At 69.7% G+C, this 1,067-nt stretch overlaps 1 protein-coding gene across 1 annotated transcript; it reads left to right on the forward strand.

Moving 5' to 3' along the window:
• Positions 1 to 6: 6 nt before the first annotated feature.
• PEA15 (proliferation and apoptosis adaptor protein 15) lies at positions 7 to 612 on the forward strand (the record flags this gene model as incomplete). The annotated part of the gene is made up of 1 exon (XM_035312887.1): positions 7 to 612. A coding segment is annotated over exon 1 (396 nt), but the record flags the coding sequence as incomplete, so codon positions are not given.
• Between the last annotated feature and the right edge of the window lie 455 nt (positions 613 to 1,067).

A 1,067-nucleotide genomic window follows, 5' to 3' on the forward strand; every position in this document is an offset into this window, starting at 1 on the left:
GGGGGGGGGGCTGTGCAAGGCCCCAGCGCGTGCGCCCAGCGGGTCCCTCGTCCCCAGCCCTGTCACATCCCGTGAGCATCACATGAGTCACGGCCCAGCGGAGCCGGGGAGGGGAGAGGTGTGTGCGTGTGTGCGTGTCGTGGGGGGGGGGGCCCCGGGGGGGGGGGGGGGGGGGCGGCTGAGGCCGGGCCGCTCGTGACGCGGGTGGCGCCAGCCATGGCCGAGTACCGCAGCCTCCTGGAGGAGCTGGCGCAGAACATCACGGCCGAGGACCTGGAGCAGCTCAAGTCGGCCTGCAAGGAGGACATCCCCAGCGGCGAGGGCGAGGCCATCGCCACCAGCCACCACTGGTTCGCCTTCCTCGAGAAGCACAGCAAGCTGGACAAGGGTGAGCACCCCCCCCAGGTCCCCATCCCTGCCCCGCTCCCCGTCCCTTGTCCCGGTCCCCATCCTCAGCCTGTCCCCAGCAGCCCCATCCCTCCTCTGTCTCCTTTCCCAGTCCCTGTCCCGGGCTCTGGCCCCTGCCCAGGTCCCCACCTGTCCCCATCTGGGCCCTGTTCGGGTCCTCAGATTCCTTTCCTGGTCCCCTTGTCCCTGTCCCCACCGCTGGCTGTGGCCCTGCTCCCTGCCCCGATCCCTGTCCTCTGCCCCTGTCCCTGTCTCCTTTCCCGGTCCCCAACCTTGTCCTTTGATGCCTGCTCCCCATCCATGTCCCCTATCCCCTCTCCTGGTCCCCATCCTGGTCCCCATCCCTGTCCCCTCTCCTGGTCCCTGATGGCTGTCCCGATCCCCAGCCCTGTGCCCGTCCCCGTCCCCCAGCCCTGTCCCCTCTCCTGGTCCCAGTCCCTGTCTGTCCCTCATCCCTGTCACCCTCTGCTGGCCCTGCTCCCGGTCCTTGTCCCCTGCCTTGGTCCCCGTCCCTGCTCCTTGTCCCCCCCTTCCAGTCCTTGTCCCCATCCCCTCTCCCAGTCCTCGTCCCCGGTCCTGTCCCCAGCTCCTGCCTGTCCCTGACACATCCCGTCCCCATCCCAACGCCTCCTGTCCCCAGCCCGATGTCTCCTGTCCCC

This window comes from Oxyura jamaicensis (genome assembly GCF_011077185.1).
Source record: "Oxyura jamaicensis isolate SHBP4307 breed ruddy duck chromosome 23 unlocalized genomic scaffold, BPBGC_Ojam_1.0 oxy23_random_OJ71411, whole genome shotgun sequence".
Taxonomy (NCBI): domain Eukaryota; kingdom Metazoa; phylum Chordata; class Aves; order Anseriformes; family Anatidae; genus Oxyura; species Oxyura jamaicensis.